This window comes from Petromyzon marinus, chromosome 46 (assembly GCF_048934315.1).
Source record: "Petromyzon marinus isolate PM22_M1 ecotype Great Lakes invasive population chromosome 46, UKy_Petmar_22M1.pri1.0, whole genome shotgun sequence".
Lineage (NCBI taxonomy): Eukaryota > Metazoa > Chordata > Hyperoartia > Petromyzontiformes > Petromyzontidae > Petromyzon > Petromyzon marinus.
In genome coordinates, this window is record NC_133712.1 from 18,198,347 (window position 1) to 18,224,796 (window position 26,450).

A 26,450-nucleotide genomic window follows, 5' to 3' on the forward strand; every position below is an offset into this window, starting at 1 on the left:
TTTGGTTCTATTGGGTAAAGTCACGTAGGTAAAAAATAAAATAACAAAAATCACGACGTTTCGGCCACAACACAAGCGGCCTTCATCAGTCTCGTCCCTTCACCTGATGAAGGCCGCTTGTGTTGTGGCCGAAACGTCGTAATTTTTGTTATTTTATTTTTTACCTAAGTGACTTTACCCAATAGAACCAAAGAGTATGGATCCTTGCAGTCACGAAAGCTTTAAATCTAGAATATCAGGGCTATCGTTGCCGGCAATCATGACTAGCAATGGTTGCCTCAGCATTTATCATTTTGTAAAAATCTCCCTGGCTCAAACTCTAAACAATTCCGATTCAACTTCCAATCAGATGTGAGGGGTCACACCGACCGCCTGGCCACGTCAACGCTTTCAGGGGTGCAGGGCAGAGGGGCTCACTCAGGTGGTGTTTAATGGCGAGGGGAGAGCGGATGATCGGCCCCAGCTGCTTGGGGTCTCCGGCCAGAACGAGCTGCCCTCCGTCTTGGTTCACTTGCGACGGCGGCCTCAGCAGCCCTGGGTGTCAAATAGCGGCACACAGAGCTCCACTTGCTCAGACCTCGGTCCGCACGAGCATCAGCGAGTCAGCAAACACACATCGCTAACTTACACTGGACCACACTGCACCACCAGACCACACTGCACCACCGGACCACACTGCACGACCGGATCACGCTGCACCACCGGACCACACTGCACCACCAGACCACACTGCACCACCGGACCACACTGCACCACCGGATCACGCTGCACCACCGGATCACGCTGCACCACCGGACCACGCTGCACCACCAGACCACGCTGCACCACCGGACCACGCTGCACCACCGGACCACGCTGCACCACCGGACCATGCTGCACCACCGGACCATGCTGCACCACCGGACCACGCTGCACCACCAGACCACACTGCACCACCGGACCACGCTGCACCACCGGACCACGCTGCACAACCGGACCACACTGCACCACCGGACCACGCTGCACCATCAGGCCACGCTGCACCACCAGACCACACTGCACCACAAGTGAACGTGGAGGGTGCGAGATTTTCCACTCACCCGCGACAGCCACCAGGCACTCTGGCTCCACGGCCTGGCCCGCCTCGTCCACGAAGATGTGCGAGAAGTGGCCTTCATGAAAGCTGGCCGACACCAACCTGGGAGCAGGGCACCCACATTGAAGGTTTAATATGACCGCCTCCTTAAGCAATGTCCGAGTGCAGCTTAATCACCGACCTTTGCTCATATCCGTAAATCTACTCCCACCTGGAAAAACCATCTCCAACTCCAGTGGCTACCCTCACGTCGATGCCGATTGCACTCGGCTTTACACACCCACGGACGTCTGAGTGAAGCGGGACTCTAAACCTTGCACGGGCCTATACCAAGTCGACTCAACTTCAGAGGAGTTCTTGCTGTGGTGTGTAAACATTAGCTCTATATGGAGATCTTTGCCTTTGAAGTGTGTGTGTGCATCACCATCATCACCATCATCACCGATTCAACACTGATTGCACTGTTTGTGCCACCAGCGATGAGACGCATGTGTAAATGTGTGTTGGTATATCAGATGAACCGGATCCTGATTGGCCGGCTCTGTCGATGGGTGGCGCTCGGACAATGCCTTCCGTAACAGTCCATAATTAAATGTTAATTAATTGGTTAATGATATTCACTTTGTACAACAGCAAAAATAAGTATATGTGTCCAATAGGACCAAATGGCTTAAAATCACTGCAATATTTTCAACATATAGAAATTAATACCTGGAATTTTTTTTGATCAAGTGCTATGGGTGTTCCGAGAGGTATAATTTATATTCGTGAACATCTTATTATGCATTGTAGTATTTATAACATACCAAAAAACACATCGTACCTTCCAGCAGTGATCAGTGTTGTGACCATAACTTTGTACGTCATGAGGTCTTCCTTTTTAGGGTAGCAAAAACGCTTTTGTTCGCTGTCCCAGTTGGAACACTCCTGCAAGCACGTAATAGACACGTTACGTGGGACACACAGCGGATATACCCCAAGATACACGCAACTTGTATTACAACTCTCCTGTTGTATTCCGCTTAGCGGTACCAACTGTGTGTGTATCTCTTGTTGCATTTAAAAGTCTCCTCTCAATTCACTCCCTCCTGCAATAGGGTGCAGCATGCATGCATGCGTCTCTGTGAGTTACCGTGCACACTGTAGTCAGAGCACCGACTCCAATAAACATCCATTTAAAAAGCATGCTTCTGCCCTTACAATGGCAAACTCTAGAGCAGCATCTTCTTTGGTTCTTTCGGTAAAGTCACGTAGAATGAGGATAAAATAATAAATTTATAAAATAACACAATAAAATTCTAACGACGTTTCGGCCACAACACAAGTGGCCTTCTTCAGGTGAAAGGAACAGACCTGTCGGGACGACAGAGCTTCATTTAATTTTATTGTGTTATTTTATTTTATTAATTTATTATTTTATTCTCATTCTACGTGACTTTACCGAAAGAACCAAAGAAGATGAATCCTTGCAGTCACGAAAGCTTTAAATCGAAATCTAAAGCAGCATATTGGATGGTACGGAGAACCACTGTGTGTGTGATGTGCGGCTAAGTGAATGCATGTTACATGAACTGAGCGACCAACACAACCTGGGGAGGCATTCATCCAGTAGTGGATTGACTCAGGGGACGTAACATTATTGTGCTTATTAATTTCATACTACCCGTGGAAAAAGACCAATACCTTCACAGCACTGGGGATCGAATTCCAGTCGCGGCTGTAAGCGTTGAGGCGGTAGATGTTGTTTTTGCCAATTTCAGGAATCAACAGCTGGCAGATGAGATCAGCGGCACTGTTGGAGGGAGCACAGGCCAACACGTGCGCCCCAGGAATGCACTTTACCACCTGCGTCAGACACACACAGCACAGGCATCACCTGTGTGATTAGTGTATCAGATGCACACACAGCACAGGCATCACTTGTGTGATTAGTGTATCAAATACACACACAGCGCAGGCATCACTTGTGTGATTATTGTATCAGATACACACACAGCACAGGCATCACCTGTGTGATTAGTGTATCAGATGCACACACAGCACAGGCATCACCTGTGTGATTAGTGTATCAGATACACACACAGCACAGGCATCACCTGTGTGATTAGTGTATCAGATGCACACACAGCACAGGCATCACCTGTGTGATTAGTGTATCAGATACACACACAGCGCAGGCATCACTTGTGTGATTAGTGTATCAGATACACACAGCACAGGCATCACCTGTGTGATTAGTGTATCAGATGCACACACAGCACAGGCATCACTTGTGTGATTAGTGTATCAGATACACACACAGCGCAGGCATCACTTGTGTGATTAGTGTATCAGATACACACACAGCACAGGCATCACCTGTGTGATTAGTGTATCAGATGCACACACAGCACAGGCATCACCTGTGTGATTAGTGTATCAGATACACACACAGCGCAGGCATCACTTGTGTGATTAGTGTATCAGATACACACACAGCGCAGGCCTCACCTGTGTGATTAGTGTATCAGATACACACACAGCACAGGCCTCACCTGTGTGATTAGTGTATCAGATACACACACAGCACAGGCCTCACCTGTGTGATGACTAAACACAGCAGGGGGGCCTACTCACATCAATGACATGAATTATTGAATGGAGCCAACGAACGAAAAGCAGCGATTGCAATGCTGGGGATGCCCTTTATGGAAAATATTTTGGGCATCATTCCACCACTTTTTTTAATCCGTATCACACCCAAAGCCTCACCCATTCCTCCATCTTTCAGGCGGCCATTGCTGAACAGCCTAAAAGTGGGCGAGGCTTAGTGCAGGGTGAGGGTGGAGCCAACACTGATGAAACGTTTCTGCGCATGATGCGGAAACGTTGCACCGTAGCCCAGAACCGCATCAATGGAGTTCAATTGCCGGCCAGGGCTAACGTGTGTGGGGAGTGACATCTGAACCAGTGCTGAACGTCAACTTCACTAACCCGTTCTGACCAGCGTGGTGAAGTATGGTCAAACAACCCCCTTGACCGACACGGTGTAGGGAATCCTTAATCCAGCAGTGGGCTGACCAAGAGCATAGAATATCATTATAATTTGAAAGCTTTCATCAAAACCCGCGAATATGAAAGTAAGTAGGTTACGCACGTCTTTGTGTACAAATGAATGTTGAACTTCTCTCGCACCGTACATAGCCAACCGTGCAAATTAGAGGTACGGGGGAAGGATAACACCACTAAAAATAAAAAGCAGCTCTAAAGAAATGCGTTTTCAATCGAGAAATTGAACTGAAATTGTGAACTGCGTGTGGGCTGGGTGGGTGGGTCTCCCGCACTGACCTGACGGATGGATTCCACCAGAGTCACCGTCTTGCCGGTCCCTGGAGGCCCGAAGATGAGGTACGGCGCAGGGCGTGAGATTCCAGACACGATGTTTTGCACGGCGCGATACTGCTCCGGGTTCTCGGACAGGATGCGGTTGTACAGCCTGGGTCACAACAAGGGGGGACTCGGCCGTCAGCGCCTTCCCCAGCAAGCCTGATGCATCTATACAAGCTATTATTTCATTTTCACCAGGTAAGGCTCACTGAGTTACATAGCTCTTTTTGAGAAGCAGCCTGGCCACAAATGAAAGCTCAACGTTGTGGCTTATCACGTGGAAATTTACAGCAGCAAAATACTCTGAACGCATGTCAATTATAAATGTGGTGGGAAAAACCGGAGGACCGGGAGAAAAATCCACGCGACCACGGGGAGAACATGCAAACTACACCTATACAGGCGTCAAGGGTTGGGATCGAATCCACAACCTCCTGTATACCAGGCGAAGTAGTTAACATCTCACCACCGTGGCGCTGCCACATCGGCTGTGTTATTGATGGACGCGTGGGGTCTTTTTGGGTTGCTCTGGCTCAAGAGATACGGCTGAAAGTGGCGCTTAACTTGAGCCGGGTCTCAGTGATGCTCAACATTTCCATAGAGCCGAGACTGAGCCAAGCCACAGCAGAGCCACTCACTCGAGGGTCCCTGGAAGTAACTGAGTGGCTCCATCCTGAGCTGGGCCACATTACAGGCCAAGCCAGGACCTCAGCACGACTGGAAATGGACTGTAGGCAAGTCTCGCAGTCAACGCCGTCACCAACAAAGGTCACCGCGCACCGCTTACACGAGTTGTGAGCTGGGATCCTGTATCGTCATGTCGTAGGAGCCTGTAGGGAACAAGACGTGCTCGAAGGTCGGGTTCGCCACCGCCTGGTCCACGGCACGGTGCTGCAGTTTCAGTGGCGTCCGGTTGATCGTGAATATCACATCGAACTTCATGTTCTTCACAAATAGCTTCAAGAACCTACGGTTGCCGCACGAAACAGGCACACACGAAAAAATTACTGTGGTCACTGAAAAGTCAGAGGACAACCTTTGAGATAAGGATTAAAAATACAAGAGGGTCACTCGCGCCCCCCGCTGCCCCGGCATCCCCCCCCTCCCCCGCCCCTGCCACCCAACTCGCCCCGGTGTGCGACGTGTACGCGTGCGGTGTGCGCGCGTATGCTGCCGTCATCGTCGTTTGTAGTTGTTCCTCCTGGTTTCTCTTGTTGAATGCAAACACTGAAACGATCCCCTGCCCTCCCGGTGCCACAGCAGAAGTGACCGCTTCAGGCATTCCATGCTGATCTCTCGGGTCACTGGATGTGCAACGCGTTGAGAGAGACCCTGGCTTGTTCATTAATCAATGCTCGCAGCTGTGTGCTGTAAACGCCTGTACGCTTATAAAACGGACTGCATCGAGAGCCATGTCAAGTCGGATTGGGGTGGAGTGGTTCACGCACCGAGCTGTATGAACCCGGTTATCCGAGTTCGATTCCCAACCCTAACTGACATCTTCAGTGAGTGATATCAGAACTGGTCCTGGACTGGACTGACCAGCATGGTGAACTATGGCCAAACAATAACCCATGACGGACATGGCGTGGGCAGGTTGACAAAGGGCTGCACATTACTCGTCACCATTGTCAGCCTTCATCAATCTACTGCTGAATGACGGCCTCCCCAAGCCGTCACCATCTCCCACGGTTCTACGGTGTAACAATCCACCCAGCACCTGCACCCACGGGCTGATTTCATTGCTCCATCTCCTCGGTGGACATACTCTCGCACAGAGAGCTTCATTCCTCAGCTGCCACTCCATTAACATTCTTGACCATCGTCCATCCTCCCTGCTATCGACACGACCTCCCCTAGCCCACTTACTTTCCTCCTTCATAGTTTACGTGACGTCATTCACCTGTGTACGTCCTATTTTTACTATTTTTATGTTACCAGAAAAGGCCCACTTCGCTATATATAGCTCTTTTTTCAGAAGCGACCTTTATAAATGTGTAGTGACACAGCGCCGACTGTTGTCCAGCAGCGGCAACTGTGGTGGACACTCACGCTGCCGAGCGCACACACGGGGTGCGTGCCGGCAGGGCGGACGACAAGGGTCACGGAAGACCTCATCGGGAAGCCCCAGCGTGGTGAATGCAGCGCAGGTGTCACGACGCAGCGACCCGATGCACCCCGAGGGTGGTCAATGCAGCGCAGGTGTAACGATGCAGTGACCCGATGCACCCCCAGGGTGGTCAATGCAGCGCAGGTGTAACGATGCAGTGACCCGATGCACCCCCAGGGTGGTCAATGCAGCGCAGGTGTCACGACGCAGTGACCCGATGCACCCCAAGCGTGGTGAATACAGCGCAGGTGTAACGACGCAGCGACCCGCTGCGCAGTGAAGCCGTGGATCTTACGAGGAGGAGAATCCGAGGGAGATGTCCTCCAGATGCACCCCGTGCACGAAGCCCGTGAAGTCCACGCAGTCGTCGGCGCTGCGCCGTGCGCTCTCGCTCACCACCAGCTTGTCTCCCCGCAGCACCGAGGGGCGGCTCTCCGCCACGCCCGGCACCTGCGGCGGGGATCACGCCGAGCGTCAGCATCGTCGGCGCCCGGGCCGCCTCGCTCATGCGGTCCCCGGGGGCCCTCCGCCGTCAGGGCGAGGGCCTCCCCATGGCCATGTGGAGTTAAAAACTAAAATGATAAACTACTGAGCTATGATAGCCAAACAAAGTGGTTCGTCGTGTGGAAATTTACATCAGCCAAATACTCGAAACGCGTCATGTCAATGCTACACGTAGAGAGAAAACCGCAGGACCCGGAGAAAAATCCACGCGACCACAGGGAGAGACACGCAAACTCCAAATATACAGCAGGCGTCAGGGATGGGATCGAGCCCACGACCTCCTGTATACCTGGCGAGGTAGTTATCATCTCGCCACCAAGGTACGTGACCGTGTACCTCGCCTCTGCTTCCCACCATGTATCCCCGTAGCCATCAATAACCACCTGTCATGCATGGCGGTCACCTGTCCATGCACTTAGCCAGGTTCGAGCCTGCCGAGCTTCAGATATCTGACGAGATCGGGTAAACTCTGGGCGATTTGGTCAGAGGAAATTTCACCTTGACTGAGATATTTACAAAAATCGTAACTCAGCTTTGTGGAAATAAATGCTGCAGTTGTCGTGCAAATAGTGCATTTTAGTGTAGTTGTTGTCTTGGTTACTGCTTACTCTTAACTTTAGAAGTTTTCTGTTGTTGAGATCAGGCTCCATGATTTGGTCTTCCAAGTCATATACCCTGATATCGGACCTCATTTGCAATTCATCCAAGTGAAGCAGATGATGAAACTTCTTCTTGTAATTCAAAAATGTCAGCGGAGCTTCAAGCCATTTCCTAAAACCAAAACAAGATTCAATGCATTGCACAGTAAAAAAATCAAACGCTCTAAAATGATCGGACTTTTAGTATCGTTATTTCCTAGCCGTCTCTGCGTACTCACATACGACACTGATGAACATGTGGTTGAAACGTCACAATCAACAATGGGAATATGAAAACAGCAAAAAAAGTAAAAAGTAGAACCATATATCGCATCATACAGACACAAGTATGAAACCAGTTGAAAACGTGTTTTAAACAGATCTCATAGGAAAAAAAGTGTATACGTCAGGAAATGAGACGAGATTGCAGAGGAGAAGATGACAGATATCTCATTTGGAGGCAGGAGGGACTCCGTTAAGCTGGGGCCCCAATATTTGTATTCTTTTGCATAATTAAAAATACCCAACAAATTAAGGAAATTACTGAAACTAGCCACTTGGTTCAAGTAATAATCATGCAAATCGTTACACCGCAGCTCTTAAAAATGTATTTTTACAAAAAAATTAAGTTAATCTTTTTAAAAAAAATCTATTGTCTGTGCGTGCGTAAGTGCAACTTTGAATAAACTTCATAAAAAAATCACTCTCGAGTGGTGGTGGTGTCTTGCGAGCGGCGTATTGTGGGAGTCGGATACCAGGTTTTTGGCGAGCGAGTAGCAGTGGTGTCAGGTGAGTGGTGAGTATCTGGTGGCAATGTGAGGTGGCGAGTCATATCCAGGTGCCTGGCGAGTATTGAGAGTGGCCTACAGAGGAGCAGTGGTGCTCATGGGGAAGACACCGGTGAGGGGAGACCTGGTGAGAGAAGGGGCCTGAGCTGATGGGGAAGGTAGCCCTGTCTGTAGGATGGACTGCCCTCTAGTTTACAATAAAAAGCATTTCTCTTTTCAGTGAGACACCATCTGACCTTATTCCGTGCCATTTTCATAATTTGCTTTTGTCTTTTGCCCCACACCTAGGTGGTGAATTTCACTCAAAATGACCACAACAAAAACGAAGCCTTTCATCTAACGAGTGAAACAAAGTAATAAAAAATGCTTTAAAGTCCGGGTAAAGGGAAATTAGCTCAAAATGAAAGTTATGTGCAGCAAGTTCACCCAACAAATTTAAGTCAGGTGGAGCAAGTTCACCCATCAAATGAAAGTCACGAGCAGCAAGTTCACCCATCAAATGAAAGTCACGAGCAGCAAATTCACCCAACAAATGAAAGTCAGGTGCAGCAAGTTCACCCAACAAATTAAAGTCACGAGCAACAAGTTCACCCATCAAATGAAAGTCAGGTGCAGCAAGTTCACCCAACAAATGAAAGTCAGTTGCAGCAAGTTCACCCAACAAATGAAGTCATGTGCAGCAAGTTCACCCAACAAATGAAAGTCAGGTGGAGCAAGTTCACCCAACAAATGAAAGTCAGGTGCAGCAAGTTCACCCAACAAATGAAAGTCAGGTGCAGCAAGTTCACCCAACAAATGAAAGTCACGTGCAGCAAGTTCACCCAACAAATGAAAGTCACGTGCAGCAAGTTCACCCAACAAATGAAAGTCAGGTGCAGCAAGTTCACCCAACAAATGAAAGTCAGGTGCAGCAAGTTCACCCGACAAATTAAAGTCAGGTGCAGCAAGTTCACCCAACAAATGAAAGTCAGGTGCAGCAAGTTCACCCAACAAATGAAAGTCAGGTGGAGCAAGTTCACCCAACAAATGAAAGTCAGGTGCAGCAAGTTCACCCAACAAATTAAAGTCACGAGCAACAAGTTCACCCATCAAATGAAAGTCAGGTGCAGCAAGTTCACCCAACAAATGAAAGTCAGTTGCAGCAAGTTCACCCAACAAATGAAGTCAGGTGCAGCAAGTTCACCCAACAAATGAAAGTCAGGTGGAGCAAGTTCACCCAACAAATGAAAGTCAGGTGCAGCAAGTTCACCCAACAAATGAAAGTCAGGTGCAGCAAGTTCACCCAACAAATGAAAGTCACGTGCAGCAAGTTCACCCAACAAATGAAAGTCACGTGCAGCAAGTTCACCCAACAAATGAAAGTCAGGTGCAGCAAGTTCACCCAACAAATGAAAGTCAGGTGCAGCAAGTTCACCCGACAAATTAAAGTCAGGTGCAGCAAGTTCACCCAACAAATGAAAGTCAGGTGCAGCAAGTTCACCCAACAAATGAAAGTCAGGTGGAGCAAGTTCACCCAACAAATGAAAGTCAGGTGCAGCAAGTTCACCCAACAAATTAAGGAATCTTTTGAAGGGACACAACTGTGATTCAGATAAAGACGCAAGGCAATGATTGAAGGCAGAGACCGGGACCACCTTAGCAATCGAGCGAGCAAGCTGATTTGGGAAAGGTTATTCTGCCATTGACTACACACACACATTATCCATCAGACTCTAGAACAGACAGGTGAATGTAAAACACAATCATGGCTTGTTTATGATGAAAAAGTGTTTGATTCCATGGAAACTGACCCCAACTTTACTGCCTTGTGTTTTTAAAGTTATTTAATAATTTCACGTACTTTTTTTCCATATTCCTATTCATCAACAGATTTGCAGTGATATATATATTTTTTTTAAATATCAAGATCAAAATTTTTTAATAAAGGTGAATGAGAGTAGGATGCAGAGCTTTCGAAAAACTTAATTTGATAATTAAAAGTAGCATACAATTGAGTCTGAAGCAGAATGTTTTAAAACCGTGTGTATCACCCACTATGATATTTGAGTCAAAAACATAACGAGTTACAGAGAAAATGGGACAAAAGTTTCAAAGTGCACGATGATGTGTGGATATACTTGGCTGAAATTAAACCGAGAGACAGGAAGTGGAACACGTGGAGCTGTGAACAATCAACTTAAGAGATATCAGATTGACTTCTAATGGAAGTAATTGGGCTTGGGGGTAACACAATTCGTTGCTAGAACGGCCGATGGCCAATGGCTGCGACTGGTGATGAAATGGCAGCTGAAGGAGAGAGAGCACGAAGGAGATGGCGCAATGAGAGCGGCTCATGCACAGCAGTGAGAGGGACTGTGGCGTAAGGGGACCGTCAGGGATGGTGATGGCAAGCCTTCATCCGGCAGTGGATAGAACATGGCTGATAATGAAGTGCTGCCCCTTCGCCCGCGTGGGTTTGCACCCACGTTCTCCGGGTTTCCTTTCACACGTCTAAACACTCATTATTTGGCCAATAACACATTAATATAATAAGGATCACATAGAAATTGGGGGGAATTTTACACCGGCTCAACCCCCTGGTTGCTCCCTTTTCCCGCTTGTCTATGGTTCCTCTCGACTCTAGAGTGATGACTGTGAGGCGCGCTTCAAGTTGAAATTATTATGATTAAGAAGAAAAGCAATCTACCAATGTTTTTTATTGCAACTTACTTGACCTCTTGAGCCATTGGTGGTGATCTTGAGACCTCACCCTTTGAGTTACAGAAAAACAGATCCAGATCTTTGTTGATAGGATAACTTTCCAGCTTCAGAACCAGCTTCAGGTCAGATTGGTCATCTCTAAAAACATTAAAAACATGAGCTTCAGCAGCAAGATACTGCTTGGCAACTTTGGCTTGTATGGCTTATTGATTTAACTCACAGCCACAGTTTATATCTAACTGAAAATTGCATAAAAACTAACAAAAAAGTGGCATTCCCACAGTTTTGTTATTTTTATGCAAAATATTTTTGCATTCCCACATTTTTGTTATTTCTATGCAATATTTTTTTGCATTAAAACTAACAAAATGTGGGAATGTCACTTTTTGTTAGTTTTTATGCAATTTTCAGGTAAAAAAAAGTGGCATTCCCACATTTTTGTTACGTCAAATGTATAATTTGCAAATAACTGCTGCAATAAACATCTTATCCACACAAGGCCACTCCTATAAATGGCATACAGAGATAATTACTGGCATTTAAATCAAACCTGGTTTCAACTTCTCCAAGTCTCATCATCAGTGTATAGCCCATTACTGGAAAATAGTCCTAAAAGTCTGATTGACAGAATTTTATTTTATTTTAAAATTGATCAATCAAGCAAACCCTTACCTGTCTATTACATCAGGACGATCGCTTCATCAGGACGGTCACTTGTGTCGTGATCGAAACGTCGTATTTTTTTATTTTTATTTTTTCTATCTACGTGACTTTACCGAAAGATCCAAAGAAAATGAATTCCTGCAGTCACGAAAGTTAAGTCAAAATATATTCCATTCTTTGTCTTGTTTGGTGTTCTGACTTTCTAACCTGTCCGACTGGAGATCAGTGAAAAAGAGCTTTAAAGCTCATCGGATTCCTCCTGCAGTCTAAATAAAGATTCCGATTCTGAAATTGCCACTTACACTATGCAAGTGCGTTCTAATTTGTATTTTCACAAATGTCATGGGTTTCTGTGGCGAGTGCCCTTTCAGCTATAACCACCGTAGTTTGGAATAGGAGCCCAGTGTCTGAGACCTGGGCTGCTGTGTACATGCACTTCAAGGCATGTCAACCACAATAACACGTGACTGTCAGCATGTTTAATTGCATTGTGTGCTTCCCCACTGCGGTGTCACCAGAAAACCCGTCAATGAGCCTTCGGCATGAACACCGAACCCTAATAACCACAAAGGTGCCTTGGTGTGGCTCTCAGAGTCTTAAGCCGGGCGGTGGTAGCAATGCACGCCTCGAGTCCAGCAATGTGGAGGCAGCAGCGAGGATTGGTGGGTCGCACAGATGTTGTGAAACTACCTTCCCATGGGCATCGAGGTGGCACACCCTGGCTCTGCCAGGAGAAGGTGGTGCAGAGTGGTGTGGACTCCACCTGTTCCATCTCTATGAAATAGTTGTTGCCTTCTCGCATGCGTGGATTGTCTCCAGGTGTTTCGGTTTCCGGCCACAAGTAAACACTCATTAATTGGCCAACAACGTAAAGTACTTCAGAGCTTTGGGTGGAATTTGGCACGGGCTCACCACCTGACTGCCTTTCCCACCCCTCTGTGGTCCCTCCTCCCCCATCCTGAATGGTTCTCTCTTTTCGAGAGCGAGCGAATACCGGCGTTGTGCATTACAAGCTGACATTATCATGAATGTTATCAATGTCTGGTCTCGCGTGCATTGTGTTATCATAAAATCCTTTGCGCCATTCAGGTTGTCAGCGAGACACAAAACTCTTTGACACCCGTGTACAATGTTCACTGTGCAAGGAAGTTATGTAGTGTGGGCTCACATGTCCGGCTTCACCCCATCCACGGTGAAGCGATTGCGGTAGATGGGAGGTCTCTTTTTGATTGGCTCGTACGGCTTCGTGGGCTGCAGTGCGTTGCTCAGCTCCGATCGTGTCTCCATGGTGATGGAGCGCGCCACGTGGAACGGCACCTCCTCGCCCTCAAACAGAAACTCGAAGACCAGCAGCAGCATGTGGTTGCCGCGAGTTTCTGTGCAAAAGGTCGCGTGCATGCAGCACGGCTCCCCACCTGTAGGTGGACCACACAACACCAGCAAACCAAATCATTGGTGCGCCGTGTATCCGCTCCCGCGCTGTTCATGGGTGTCATGTCAATTGAACATTTATGGTGAATTTCCGGATTTGGAAAATGTGGACCATGACGGCGGTACACAATGGCCCACTCTCTTGGAATTAAGTGACGGGATCTTTAACGTCCGCTGAGAGTCAGGCGGTGCGCAGTTTACAATTAACACATCTTTAATATTACCCATAATACAATTTTAATACCGTATTAAACAATGTGCGAACAAATACAAATCAGCCAAGCACTTCAGTTCCTTAAGTAATACTGCATATGAGAAAGTTAATTCGGTTGACAAGAGATGCCAATCAGAAAATAAAAATATAGCTAAACAAAAAAATTAAAAAAGACCTGCACCCAAATTTTATTTTATCTTTGGTTGTGTTCAGCTAGATGTCTGGTATACTATAGCAGCTACCACAATTGTTAAATTTCGATTTAAAGCTTTCGTGACTGCAGGGATTCATCTTCTTGGTTCTTTCGGTAAAGTCACGTAGAATGGAAATAAAAATTAAACGTAATAAAATAAAATGCTCACGATGTTTCGGCCACAACACAAGTAGCCTTCTTCAGATGAAGAAACAGGTCTGTCCAGAAGACAGAGCTTGAGTGAACACTGTCAAGCAAAGACCGCGTCTTTTAAGCTGCCAAGCTTGGCAGGGTTGACTCAAGCGCTACTTGTGTTGTGGCCGAAACGTCGTGAGAATTTTATTTTATTGATTTATTTTTATTATTTTATTTCCATTCTACGTGACTTTACCGAAAGAACCAAGAACACAATTATGTTTTTTTAATCCAGAAACTAAAGTACAATATAAAGGGTAGGAAAAAAATATGGAATGACTCAGTGGCGGTTAAGCTGTCTTGGTGATGGACTGTATTGCAAAAACAGGGTCAGCTGTTGTTGATGAAGCCCCAAGGTGACAATGAGGTTCAAGTGATGGTGCTGAAACACGAACAGCAACTGGGAAGAAAATAAAATAAACAAAAAACTACGACGTTTCGATCACAACACAAGCGGTCGTCATCACAACACAAGCGCTCGTCATCACAACACAAGCGATCGAAACGTCGTAGTTTTTTTATATTTTTTTTTTATTTTATCTCCATTCTACGTGATTTTACCGAAAGAACCCAGAAGATGAATCCCTGCAGTCACGAAAGCTTTAAATCGAAATACTGCCCATTCTCCAACTATTTAAAGTGTATTCATGACTCGTTACACAGCTGGCTATTGGCTATTGAATGCATCTGCAAATTGCCGGCATAGGGCAGAGTCGTGTTAATTTAGAAAAAAGTTATTAGTGAAAATGTTCTCAGGGTTGGCAGTGGCCGGCAGGTCCACTCAGGTTAGGAGCCACTGGATTCGGTGATACACAAAGAGTACCATTAGAACTGACTGCGAAAACACAAACCGAATTGAAAGTGTAAGTCTCAAAGCCAACAGGACAAGGGTGAGGTTGTGCCTTGCTAGGTTATCAGTGCCGAGGGGGAGAAATGGGAATCAGTATTTAGTCGAAAGGCATTCGCTGCAATAAGTGATAACAATAAGTGGAAGTGCAGTGCTATTATTGAACTGCAGACCACAGCTATGACAAGTACTCCTAATATTCCGGTTAGCTTGGCACACTGTTTTCTACGGCCCACAAGCACAAACCACGTGGAAAAGGACATCCAGGAACAATGTTTACAAAGAAACAGTTTAGGCAAATCGATAAATACCTGCAGGGAGGAATAGGGGTTTGTTGGGCTGGAAGTCGATGTCGCTCGTTAGTGAGAAGCCGGCCATCTTGCGCAATCTATCACAGCGTCTCAGCTGCACACAAGTGGTACCCTGGTTCCTGATTGTGATCGTGACGCTCTTCGTCTCAGTCACGAGCAACTGCTGCTTCACATTACCACGAACAAATGGTGGCTCAGCAGTAATTGAGATCCCATGTTTATCCTCTAGCATCCACGCTCTGCAAAAAAAAAACACAATTTCCACGGGAGGTTTGTACGCGGCAAAAACAATGCAGGCCAAAGCTCCGGCGTTTGCATGCTGAAGCATGCAAAGCGGCGCAACAGCCAATTCGCATTGGTAATCCTCATGCACTCATTAAACACTGATTCATTGGCTTAAAAAAAAACATCTTAATATATAGATGTATAGAGGGCTGCGGAGCTTGGGCCAGCCCACCACTGACTCTTCAGAAGTGGTGCCCATCTACCGATCCCAGAGGGTTGAGGGGGTTCTGGGGTGGCAGTGTCGCAGTGGTAATGCTCAGAATCAGAATATTTATTCATACTAGAGGAATCTGATGAGCTCTACAGCTCGTTTGCACAGATGTCCAGTAGGAGCGAGGATGAACGTTACAACAACAAACAGTACAAAAATATGCTAGTAGTGAAAAGTACAAGAAAGGTGAACAAGTTACCCAAACAGAGACAAATACAAATAAACCATCCCCGTCCTACCAGGCAAAGCCCACTGAGGTGATAACTTCTTTTTCAGTGACCTGGCCACAAATGATAGCTCAACGCAAGAAGGGCCTGGGTTCGATTTACGACTTGAATACTTTTCAACGTAGGTTTCTGAGTTCTATGTTTTTCTCACCAATGCTCTAAAATTTCCCACAAATCATCCACTTGGGATTACACACAGCAGCAACATTGCCCCTCCTGCTCATAAATCAACAGAATCCTACTGAACATGAGTTTTGAGACTCAGTGAGGCTTTTCTGGGTAAACAAGTGAAACAATCATGGTACATAAATCCCTACAAAGAGCCTGAGCCAGTCACATACAAGACTTTGCCTTTTAATTGAAGTAATTTCCCTTTAAAGCCTAATTCCCAAATGAACAATTAAGTCCAGAATTCTTGTCATCATCTAAGGTCCGCTCTGTGCATGTGCCGGTCATGCTGTAAATAACATTGTGGAAGTTTGGCCGTGAACCTCAAATACCATTAAAAAAAATACTTCATGTTTCATGTTTGGGTGAATGCAGGGTAACATCAAACAAAATGAGGGGGTGTCGATTTCTGTCATTTTCCAAGATGTAACCCCCAACCCCACGATGGGCAAGGATTTGGTGTACACTACTCATCTCTCCAGTTACCAAGAAACCTCATCTAATATAAAACCGAGTAAGCACTCGAATGAGACATACACACATGCCCTCCTCAGAACAATGGATATAACTACAGTATTGAACACAATACCGTACTCTTTATTTTATGGTCTGTTCAAAGACCACCCCCCATATAGCCTTTAAACAGCCTGTCAGAGCAAATCCTGTTAGCGAGCACCTATGAAGGCTGACACGGCACACGAGGCGGTGGGTGGCCAGCAGCACGCCCCAGACATATACCACAAATGTGTGTTGTCGTTTTAGAACAGATTTTAACTGAAATCAGAGCAAGTAGGATTAGAGCTCCACCCCCCCCTATTAGCCTGGATAGCTGAGGTTTTACTGCCCCTTGTGCTGCCTTCCACAGTGTAGCCTCAAACAACGACTATGGGAAGTAGTTTTAAAAATGTCGAATCGTGGCTCCGCTAATTGCCTGTACGCTTCCGAATTAAGGACCCGACTCCGAAAAACAAAGAGCTCTTAAAAGCGCACTCAGGATTTATTCGATATTTAACAGCATTTCTTCTGACTGGAGGCTCTTCTTGACCAGTAATTTAGTCACCCCCAGGGTGCTTACTTGTGTGTCCGGAGCAGCTTCATCAGAGTGGCTCTGCGAGTATTCCTGTCGGCATCAAGAGGGATGAATTCAGAGGGAGCCACCAGATTCCCCACACCTCCGCTGTGGCCTCCTCCACGCGCAGAAGAAGCAGTGGATGGTCGTCGAGCCGGCCTTGCCCCACTTTTCTATTTTCCAATGAGACAAACAACGACACACAGAACATGTGTTTTTCGTAGCCAATACAATCACCCACGTGTGTTCTTGGGTTAGGCCACGTGGTCATTTTATATCGTAATTCTCGTCATGAACCTTCCACCTCCCGAGGGGATTGTCACTCACAGTGATGTTATTAAGACAGCCGATGTACTGATCAAATTCTGACCAATAAAGGTCCTCCTCAACGGTGCCCTGGGACTTTTCATGGCTGAATTTAACATCAGTTTACCCGATGATCTTTCACTCAAATTGCTTCAAACACATTGACTCACAAAAGCAATATTTCCAGATTTCTCGTGTTAAAAAGGTTTAAATAGCACGCAAGTCACACAATTCGACGTAAAAAAGCACCACTCTTCCTTAAGGTAGGTTTTCTATTAAAGTGTAAAGAAGCTCTTTAAAATGGGAAATGTCTTTAAATTCTAAAATGCCCTCGAATCCTTTGTTATATTTCCAAGAAGTTGTACTGAATACAAGTCAAGCTCCCTGGGGTTTGAACTGGGCCAAGGTGTTGATTGGTTCATGCTTTATGATGCAAACGGCTCCAATGCCTTCACTGTGCCTCTTCAAATGCTAATATCCTTACGTTTGTTACTTTACCGGAAAATGATCTAAATTAGCAACTCACGGTAGCAATATACTTCCACTCTACAGTCTCCCTGATGCAAAACTAAACATATTTAAGAACTGGCTCACACAATGCACATAATTCAAATAGACACACAGTATACATCAGGCAGTCACTAAAATATTCCATTAAATTTCAGTCAAGAGTGACTTTCCTGGTCTACTTATGTTGGCTTCAAACATCTTGAAGTAAATATTAAACTAAATTGCAGGACCCTTCTGAAAAGTAGTAATTGGAGTGTTTTTATCTGGATAAATAACTCTTATCACCAGCAACAACCACAGACCATAGTTATAAAAACAATTGTTTTGTAAACGTTTAAACATCACCTTAAAAGTAATGTTGCCACCCTTAGCTTCAACTTTTCCACTTCCCTTGAGGCAATAAATCATTGAAGAAAACTTCGGCCTCCTTTTTTCATCACTGAAATAGAGAAAGAATATCAGACAATCTATTTATATCTTACATTCAATCTATTAATATCTTACATTATGAAGGTGTAGTTCATAATTGGCAGCATTTACTCAGCCCATCATCCTTCTAGGGTGAATAAAAAGCAACCCCCTGGGGTCCCTATGGGGGAGGAGCAGAGTCAGGGGGGACCTAGCACTACCCCCCCCCCCCCCATGAAGGTAAGAATCAGAATCTTTACTGAAACTGGAGGAATCCAAAGAGCTGTAGGGTGGGGGGGGGTGCAGGGAGGATGTTGGGAGGCAGCACGAGTTGTTCCCCGGGCAGGATGCGCCGTGCCCCTGCACCCCGGGCGTGTTCTGCTTGGACCGTGTGTGCCCTGGCAACCGGTGTTCTCAAAAGCGAGGAACCACAAGGTCCTGAGACTGGAACTCTGTGGACTGGCATGGCGGGTGCATACCACCGTGGGGGCGTCTTGTGGAAAATTGTATTTTTTATCCCATTGTTGCCGTGATGCACTTTGCCATTCAGGACGAGGAATTCCCTCCTGACACTCGACCAGCCCATATTGGACATCTGTGAAAAAGAGCTTCACAGCTCATTGGATTCCTCCCGTCTAAATAAAGATTCTAACAATCTAGTTGTGGTACTTTTAATGTTACTAAAAGAAAGGTGTTCTTCTGGCCAAGCTTGGTCTCTATTGCGCGAGCGCCGAAGGGAGCGTGCAAGTGGATCTGGCAGAAGGGGAAGGCCGACGCCTCTACCGCCTCATTGTGCCAATGTGTGGGGATGTTGGAGGTGGCCTTCCTGCTTCAGCAATGTGGAATTTCTGCGTCTGCCTTATGGCTGTAAAATGGAGATGAGCACCGACTTCAATGCTCAAATGAGCACGAAATTATGTTAACTTGAGTTCACATACACACGTGTGTAATATTAATCAATTGTTTGAGAAACTTCATGTTGTGCACGCGGAAGGCATAACGGTGTGAGACTGCTGCTGTACACAGCAAAGCAGGGCTATGTCCAGCTCCTCGGCCTAGCACAGATGATTCTTCCCATTTCAATCACCACAGCAGAGTTCATTCCCCCGGCAGTCATCTGCCCAGGTGGAGCGGTGGCCCAGTGGTGTGCATATTGCACTACACATCTCGCGGATTCAGTTCGATTCCTGCCAACGGCTAGCATCAGTGTCGATAAGACATCCGAGTCAGTGCTGGAATCACCCCCCCCCCCCACCTCCGGATCAACCTGGGTAGGGTTGCTACCTGTCCAGACTTAGCCCAGTCAGTCCTGCGATTGGCATTTGTATTTGGGTGGCAGGAAATTATTTTCACTGAGCTCTAGTGGCATTGAGTTGAAATATATGTTTGTACACTGCACAGTTTGCATAGACCTAGGCTGACTGAGATATATATCTGGGTTTGGTCTGTGGAAACGGTGGTAACCCTAAACCCGGCAGTAACCAGTGTGGACAGAGGAAGGTCGGACAGTCCCCATGATCGACAGAGTCTGGGGAGGTCTTCACCCAGCACTGGATTGACCAAGGGGTTGTACATTGTGTCAGTGATGTGCAATCCTGCCAGCTGATGAAACCAACTCTTTGACTGCAAGGTCGGGAGACATCATCACGGAAATATTCGGCTTCCTGCTCCTCTCTTGGCAACTTCTCCATGGAAGCTGTAGATAATTACACGGCTGTTATTTTAATATTTAAGTGCAAAATAGTTAATCACGTTTGCAAATTGTGCATGTTATCTCGGGCTTGCCGGTCAGTGTCATCCTGTTCAGAAGCATAAATAAACTCGCCTTTTGCCCATCCAAGGACGGGTGTATTGCAGTAAATCTGAAGTTTGCAAGCGAAAATCAGACCGCGACATGATATTCATTTGCATCAATGCGTGTGCAATTTGTAAGGCCGCGGTGACACAGACCTATTTCATTTTAAGGTTATAATCCCTTGTTCATCACGACATCCTTTTTACTTCGATGTCTCAATAGTGAGGGGTGGGGGGGTGTCCATTTGGAGGACGTCACCTGTTCATGAATATTAATGAGGGGGGCTGGTCGATGTGGAGTGACGTCACGAGCATTAAGGACAGACATTCCTGGGTGATTATAGTAGGTATTAGAAAAAGTATTTTACCTCTGTCGTATCAGGAAAGTGGCGACAGGAAACAATGAAAAACATTGTCAGGCAATTCGATTGCTCAGCAGCCACACCTTGAGGAATTGACTGGCTGTACATTGCTATGAACAAAAATTAAATCGTGCTTAAAATAGACAAGCGGCACACGATGGAACGTCGTGCGAAGTTGAGTGTCCTCATCTACCACACCCAGCAACCGTCCACTCCCTGCTCTTCACAACCCTCGATACACAGTCAACAGAACATGTGCTCGTGTCACTGGTACAGCCGTGCAACTAAGAAGCTGCGAGACGCTGGTGCGGCTGCAGTGCCGCTGCTGCTGTCACCCCACAGCAATCGCAACTCGCTCGCAAACCCCATCTCCATTGTCCACCACATTAAACAAAACTAACTCTGCCCACTCGGTTGAGACTCGGTAGGTTGAAACAAAGTACTGTACTGTGCTTGTGGAAGTTTGCCTGCATTGCCATTGAGTCACTTTTACAACGCCAAAGCCAAATAAAACTGGGGCCAACTTACTTTGGTCAACACCACGGCCAAAGGTTTCTCCACCTGTGAGACATCACTCACGGGCAGATTTAGAGCCACCTTTAAAATGTCGAGTGGGTCACGGCATCGGGCTGATGCCGTGTGCCTGGTGAGGCTGCTTCTTCAGGCTTACGACACAGATTTATTGATATTGCCCAAAAAATTATCTGATGACCCTTACTGACGTGCTGCAGTAAGGGTCATCTTAAGTCACTTGATGATGCATTACTTAAATTAATGTTGAGAAATGACATTAGTTTTATTCTGACTCGGTGACCAGTTTGAACGGCCTTCATACAGCAGTGAATAATAGACCTTGGCTGATGATGTGAGAAGGCAGTATGACTAGAGAGAGGTGTTGTTTGTGAAGAGATGACCTTTAGGAGGTGTGTTTGTGAGAGGGGGTGTGGGGAGCGGTAGTGTAGCGGTTAGCACAATGCGCTATGAACCCGGGGACCCCAGTTGGATTCCTGCTCACGGCCAACACCGGTCAGGATTATTTTAATCGGTTCTGGGCTTCCCCTAGGTCGACTCAGCCTCAAATGAGTACCTGGTGCGGTGTGTAAACATCGCCACTGGGGAGACAAAGGCGGCCGGGCGTGGTGCTAGCCACCCACCCCCTCGTGTGCCATACCGGCCCTTATAGGTGCTCGCTAACAGCACTTGCCCCAACAGTCTGTTAAGGCTCTAGGAGAGTCTGTTTGTGAAGAGATGAAGTTGCACAGTATTAGACGCCACGAGATTACATCACGTGTGAGACATCGTGGAAAGGTGAAGACCCTTTTGGGCCGCTGACCCCTTGGCAATCCTTTAATAAATGTAGCCGGTTTTCTAGTTGCCAATAGCAACAAAGTTTTATACTAAAACTTAGGTTTTGTTCATTTTGGATGAAGGCTATGCATTGAAGCTTTCGACCTTAGTTGTAAACCATAAATTAATTGCTACTGCCCGAAACGTTCACGATATTTCTCCTCTTAAGACAGTGGATATTGACGAGTGTGCTGAGCTTTTTATTTGTGCTCTACTGCCAACATTGTATCACCAAATACAGTAATGTGTAATGCTGCTCTAAGAGTGTTCATCAACATGAAACAATGGGCATGTTATTGACGTGTCTGTTTTTTTAACATCCTGTCTGCCTAGAGGCCCTTCAATCAACAAATGGTAAGTTCCTCATTGTTTTACCCCTTTTTCCCTAATCCGGAACACAAATGCCTCTGGATCTGGCTTATCACCAAAGATTTGGTTTTCACATTCATAAACCCACAAACGAAAAACAAAACTGTGATTCGTGTTTTGATATAAATCTTGATTTCCCTTTAACACCTGGTATCGTCTCCCTTACTGCATGTTGCACATTATGCAGACGACACTTTTACAGAAACCCAAGTTTCATTCCACCTTAAGGTTCATCCTGCATGCTCATTACTCCAAGTCTGGCCTTTGGCCTATCTCAGCCAGGCGTGGAACGCACTGGGTGAAATGTCTTCAATGCTTCGTACAAATTAGCAAATGCCACAATGGTGTTGCTTATATCCAGATCCAAATTATCACAACTTTAGACATGCCACCCCCTTTCAATACATCTGCCCTATACTGTATATATACTGTATATAACTTTGCCATTGTCTGTATGTGTGTGTATTGGTGCTCGCTAACATAACTTGCCCCAACAGTCTATTCAGGCTACCGGGGAATCTTTGTCTTTGTATATGCTAATCTGGCAGCTACAGAATGCCCAAGTCCTGATTGAAAAGCATCGTGGGAACAAATCTCCCCACCGCCGAGAGATGTACGTCGGTTGCCAGTCGACTTGTGGATCACGTTTAAAATCATCCTACTAACATGTCACGCCTTGGGATGGGTATGGGTCCTGCTTACCACTGAACTTTCGGAGAGATATGTTCCTACCAGAAGTCTCAGATCTACACAAAGACACCTTGTAGCTCCTAAGTTTAGGTGTGTTAGGAGGGTGTTCATTCCAGTGTCTGCCTCCCAGGTTGTAGAATGACTTCCTCCATTGATAGAGAAACTAGTCGTTGTAAAGGCTGCTGAAGACACATCTCTCAATTCCCTATGGGGTTAATAATCCAGGGTTGTTGATTCCTAGTCCTCGTTCATGAGTTCCGAGTCTGCGTTTGTGGATTCTCAGAGTCGGGTGTTATGGGTCCCGTGTCTTGTCAGGTGTTCACGGTGCCGCGTGCTGAAGTGTTGATGTCGAGCACACCATGGACACCGCCTAATAAGGAAGCTGTTGCACTTTTTAAACTAAAGTACTGCATATTCTTGGTTCTTTCGGTAAAGTCACGTAGAAGGGAAACAATAAAATAATACAAATATAAAACAATAAAATTCTCACGACGTTTCGACTGTTTTATATTATTTTATTTTATTATTTCCCTTCTACGTGACTTTACCGAAAGAACCAAGAATATGAATCCCTGCAATCACGAAAGCTTTAAATCTAAATTTAAAGTACTGCATTTTATTATCTCTGCTATGATTACATTTTATTGATGTAATGTTGTTTACTTGTGAAACGCTTTGTGACAATATTATTGTGAAGGCCGCTATATTAAATAGAGATTGATTGATTTTAAACACACCTTATAAAAATATACTTTTTAAAGTTACGTGTACAACGTTGGTATATTGATCGTCTGTCGCCACGGAGTAATTGGTGCTAAACAAATGGGACCATAGAATTACAAACCCGTGCCATAAAATAATCTTACGTGGATTGCAAACTTAAACGCATTGCTGCAGTTTTCCAGCACACATCGAATGGAAATGAGAGAACTCATGGGGGAAGAATGAATGAGGGTGAAGTGAATGAATGAGGGTGAAGTGAATGAATGAGAGGGTGAAGTGAATGAATGAGAGGCTGAAGTGAATGAATGAGAGGGTGAAGTGAATGAGAGGGTGAAGTGAATGAATGAGAGGGTTGAGTAACTGAATGAGAAAGTTAATGAGGCACGAGTGGGTAATTTGGGAGAACAAAATGCATAAAAGAGAAAAGGAATGAGTATATAAGGCATAGACGAGTGAATTAAAGGAACTAGATGATTGAGTGAGTGAATGAGTAGAATGACTGAGACAAGAATGAGAATGAATTCGATAATTGAGTGACACAATGAGGGAACTGATCAAATGGGTAAGAATGTGTGGAATTAATGAAGATTGAATGAGTAGAATGATTGATGGAATGAGAGCTAAATGAATAACTGAGGGAGGAATGAGCGCAACACGAGATAAATAAGCGAGCAAGAGACGGTGTGGTTTAATGGTGTGGTGTAGCTGTGGTACAGACGGTCCCCGCTTTCACGACGCATGCGTACCCCGCTTTCACGACGCATGCGTTGCCGGAATCACCGGCGTAAATAGGACGCCATAAACAGTCGGCATCACTTGCCGATGTGGTTTCCTTTCATCCGCCTTATTTAACAGTCATATACAAGTGTGTGATGAGAGTTCAGTGCCTGGAATTCCTTGCGTCTACATTAAACTTATCTGACCAGAGCCGAGTTTAAAGAAAGCTTGGTGAATAAACAGGTTTCTCGATAAGTTTTGTAAATGTTTTTCAGTGGACCTAAGCCAATATTTAATTGTTGTATCGATGCCCCGAGCCAACGTGTTTACATTTGGTCAGGTTTGTGGCTCAGGTGAGACGAAGAACATAGCCCATGTGACTGGCAGGACTAGAACGCGAGCTGCTGCTGCTGTTGTGTCCCCCCGCGCCGTGTGCCCCCCCTCCCCCCGTGTGCCCCCCCCCGGTGTCTACCCAATCTGTCCCCCCGTGTGCCCCCCCGTGTGCCACCCCCGTGTGCCCCCCCCCGTGTGCCCCCCCCCCCGTGTGTCTCGCCTGTTGTTTCTGAAGCTGTGGTCGTAGATGTCTCTGAGCTCGGCTCTCGTAAAGACGCGGAGTCCCGGCTCGAAGCCGCTCTGCTGCAGGAACGACGCGAACTGCAGCCCCGCCTGGACGCACTTGTGCCAGCTCAGCGCGGACATCGCGTTTGAGAGTTGCCTCGCGAGTGTTGAATGAGAAAGTTGAATGAGAAAGTTGAATGAGAAAGTTGAGGGAGAGCAACTCTGCGCGAGACGAGAGCTGTAGTGCGAGCGTCGCCCCGCTGAGAAGTGAGCAAGACGAGACGACGTGCGGCTCAGGTGAACGAGACCCCCGCCCCCTACTTATCCACCTCTGCCCCACACACCCACCCCTCCGCGCCCACACCGTTGGTTTGATCCGCCGTGCTCGAACACGGGCGAGACCGCCCGGGCGAAACCAACCGAGCACCGCGCCGGGGGGTGCCGGCGCCAGGGGATTTCCCGGTAGGTCGAAGCGGAATCCCGGAACCGCCGTCACCGAGCACCGAGGGGAGACTCCTCGCGAGCACCGCGAGCCTCGGCTCGAGTCCCCCGCCCCGTGCGACTCACGGCGACTGTGCCGAGGAGGAGACGCTGGTCCGGCGGGGGTCGACGCCGCGCACACCCAGCCCCCCGCGGGGCTCCGTGGGCACGCGCATTGTGATGCTGCTTGCTGATGCCGCCGCCGTGTCTCCCGTTAGCCGCGTGCAGCAGTCACAGGGTTCTCCGATATAATTTACTCTGTAACACGATTCTTGTTCCTGGGTACTAAGTGTTATTTTCTAACTGCTTGTGCCTCAATAGTATAGAAAATGGCTATTCATACTCTTTGGTTCTATTCGGTAAAGTCACGTAGGTAAAAAATAAACAACGAAAATCACGACGTTTCGGCCACAACACAAGTGGCCGGGAGGACCAACCTGTCCAGAGGACAGAGGACAGGTTGGTCCCTTCGGCCACTTGCGTTGTGGCCGAAACGTCGAGATTTTCGTTTATTTTTTACCTACGTGACTTTACCGAATAGAACCAAAGAGTATGGATCCTTGCAGTCACGAAAGCTTCAAATCTAGAAAAAAAATGGCTATTGTTCCCCACAAACTTTGCTTTTGTGACCAGGACTTTATGTGAAGGAATGACACAAATCCACACCACGTTTTCTCATTGCAAATAGGTACATTTCAAAGTATCACTGTCCTGCTCACAAAAGCAAAGTTTGTGGGGAACAATAGCCATTTTCTATACTATTGAGGCACAAGCAATTAGAAAATAACACTACCCAGGAACAAAAAATAAATTTAAATTATATTTTTTTGTTCCACGGTGATATAATCCGCTCCGGAGATTGAGACGCAACTCCCCTGCCCCCAACTTTTACAATTCTGTAACTCACCGGATTATAAGACGCACCGCCCAGACGTGTACAGTACTTTAAAATACAGAGTGCGTCTTATAATCCGGTAACACCGCGTGATTCAGTCACGCGGTGCGCGGTCCATCTCGGAAGCTAAGCAGGCGTTGAACCTGGATAAAGTGCTTGGATGGGCGATCTCCGTGCACGCCAGGCAGTGAGACACAATTACTGTTGTACCGTACTTCTGTCTCCACCGCGTCTATGTTCCCCGAACGTCCATGGTGAAGGATGGTCGAATAACCCCACGACGTGTTGGAGGAGAC

General features: G+C 46.6%; 1 protein-coding gene across 2 annotated transcripts in view; it reads right to left on the bottom strand.

Moving 5' to 3' along the window:
• Positions 1–25,103, bottom strand: part of MOV10 (Mov10 RNA helicase) — a 36,558-nt gene extending 11,455 nt beyond the window's left edge. Inside the window, exons 1-14 of one of the 2 annotated variants that reach the window (XM_032971337.2) lie at positions 24,775–25,102; positions 18,157–18,250; positions 17,002–17,168; positions 15,036–15,274; positions 13,013–13,259; positions 11,191–11,319; positions 7,664–7,826; positions 6,847–7,001; positions 5,229–5,408; positions 4,403–4,550; positions 2,759–2,920; positions 1,899–2,002; positions 1,080–1,177; positions 418–534 (exon numbers count right to left, since the gene is read on the bottom strand). In XM_032971337.2, coding sequence (XP_032827228.1) covers positions 418–534; positions 1,080–1,177; positions 1,899–2,002; positions 2,759–2,920; positions 4,403–4,550; positions 5,229–5,408; positions 6,847–7,001; positions 7,664–7,826; positions 11,191–11,319; positions 13,013–13,259; positions 15,036–15,274; positions 17,002–17,168; positions 18,157–18,250; positions 24,775–24,920 — 2,149 coding nt within the window. In that variant the 5' untranslated portion in view covers positions 24,921–25,102. Of the gene's footprint in view, positions 1–417; positions 535–1,079; positions 1,178–1,898; positions 2,003–2,758; positions 2,921–4,402; positions 4,551–5,228; positions 5,409–6,846; positions 7,002–7,663; positions 7,827–11,190; positions 11,320–13,012; positions 13,260–15,035; positions 15,275–17,001; positions 17,169–18,156; positions 18,251–24,774 lie in introns of both variants that reach the window. The other variant, XM_032971338.2, reaches the window with a different exon arrangement.
• Between the last annotated feature and the right edge of the window lie 1,347 nt (positions 25,104–26,450).